The sequence below is a fragment of the Penaeus monodon genome, chromosome 30 (assembly GCF_015228065.2).
Source record: "Penaeus monodon isolate SGIC_2016 chromosome 30, NSTDA_Pmon_1, whole genome shotgun sequence".
NCBI lineage: Eukaryota > Metazoa > Arthropoda > Malacostraca > Decapoda > Penaeidae > Penaeus > Penaeus monodon.
In genome coordinates, this window is record NC_051415.1 from 22,363,355 (window position 1) to 22,363,627 (window position 273).

General features: G+C 37.0%; 1 protein-coding gene across 1 annotated transcript in view; it reads left to right on the forward strand.

The window, feature by feature from the left end:
- LOC119592635 (hyaluronan mediated motility receptor-like) overlaps nt 1-273 on the forward strand; it is a 12,637-nt gene that overhangs the window by 7,000 nt on the left and 5,364 nt on the right. The window contains 1 exon segment of the mRNA XM_037941532.1: nt 52-261. Coding sequence (XP_037797460.1) covers nt 52-261 — 210 coding nt within the window.

Sequence of the window (273 nt, forward strand, 5' to 3'; positions counted from 1 at the left end):
GGTTATATTATGTTTGTTTTATATATATCATATATATCACCATTATTCCAGGTAAATAAACTAGAACAAAGTATTCGAGAAGTTGAGACAAAACTTGGTGAAGTTAACAAAGAGAAGGAGAGTGTGGTGGCAACTCTGGAGACTGAAAGGAAACGAACAGCAGAGCTAAATGAGAGGATTCAGCACCTTGAAGTGCAGATAAAGGAAAAAGAGGTGGTGCAGCAGTTCCTAGAAAAAGAAATTGCATCACGAGAAGCAGAGGTAGATAAGTTT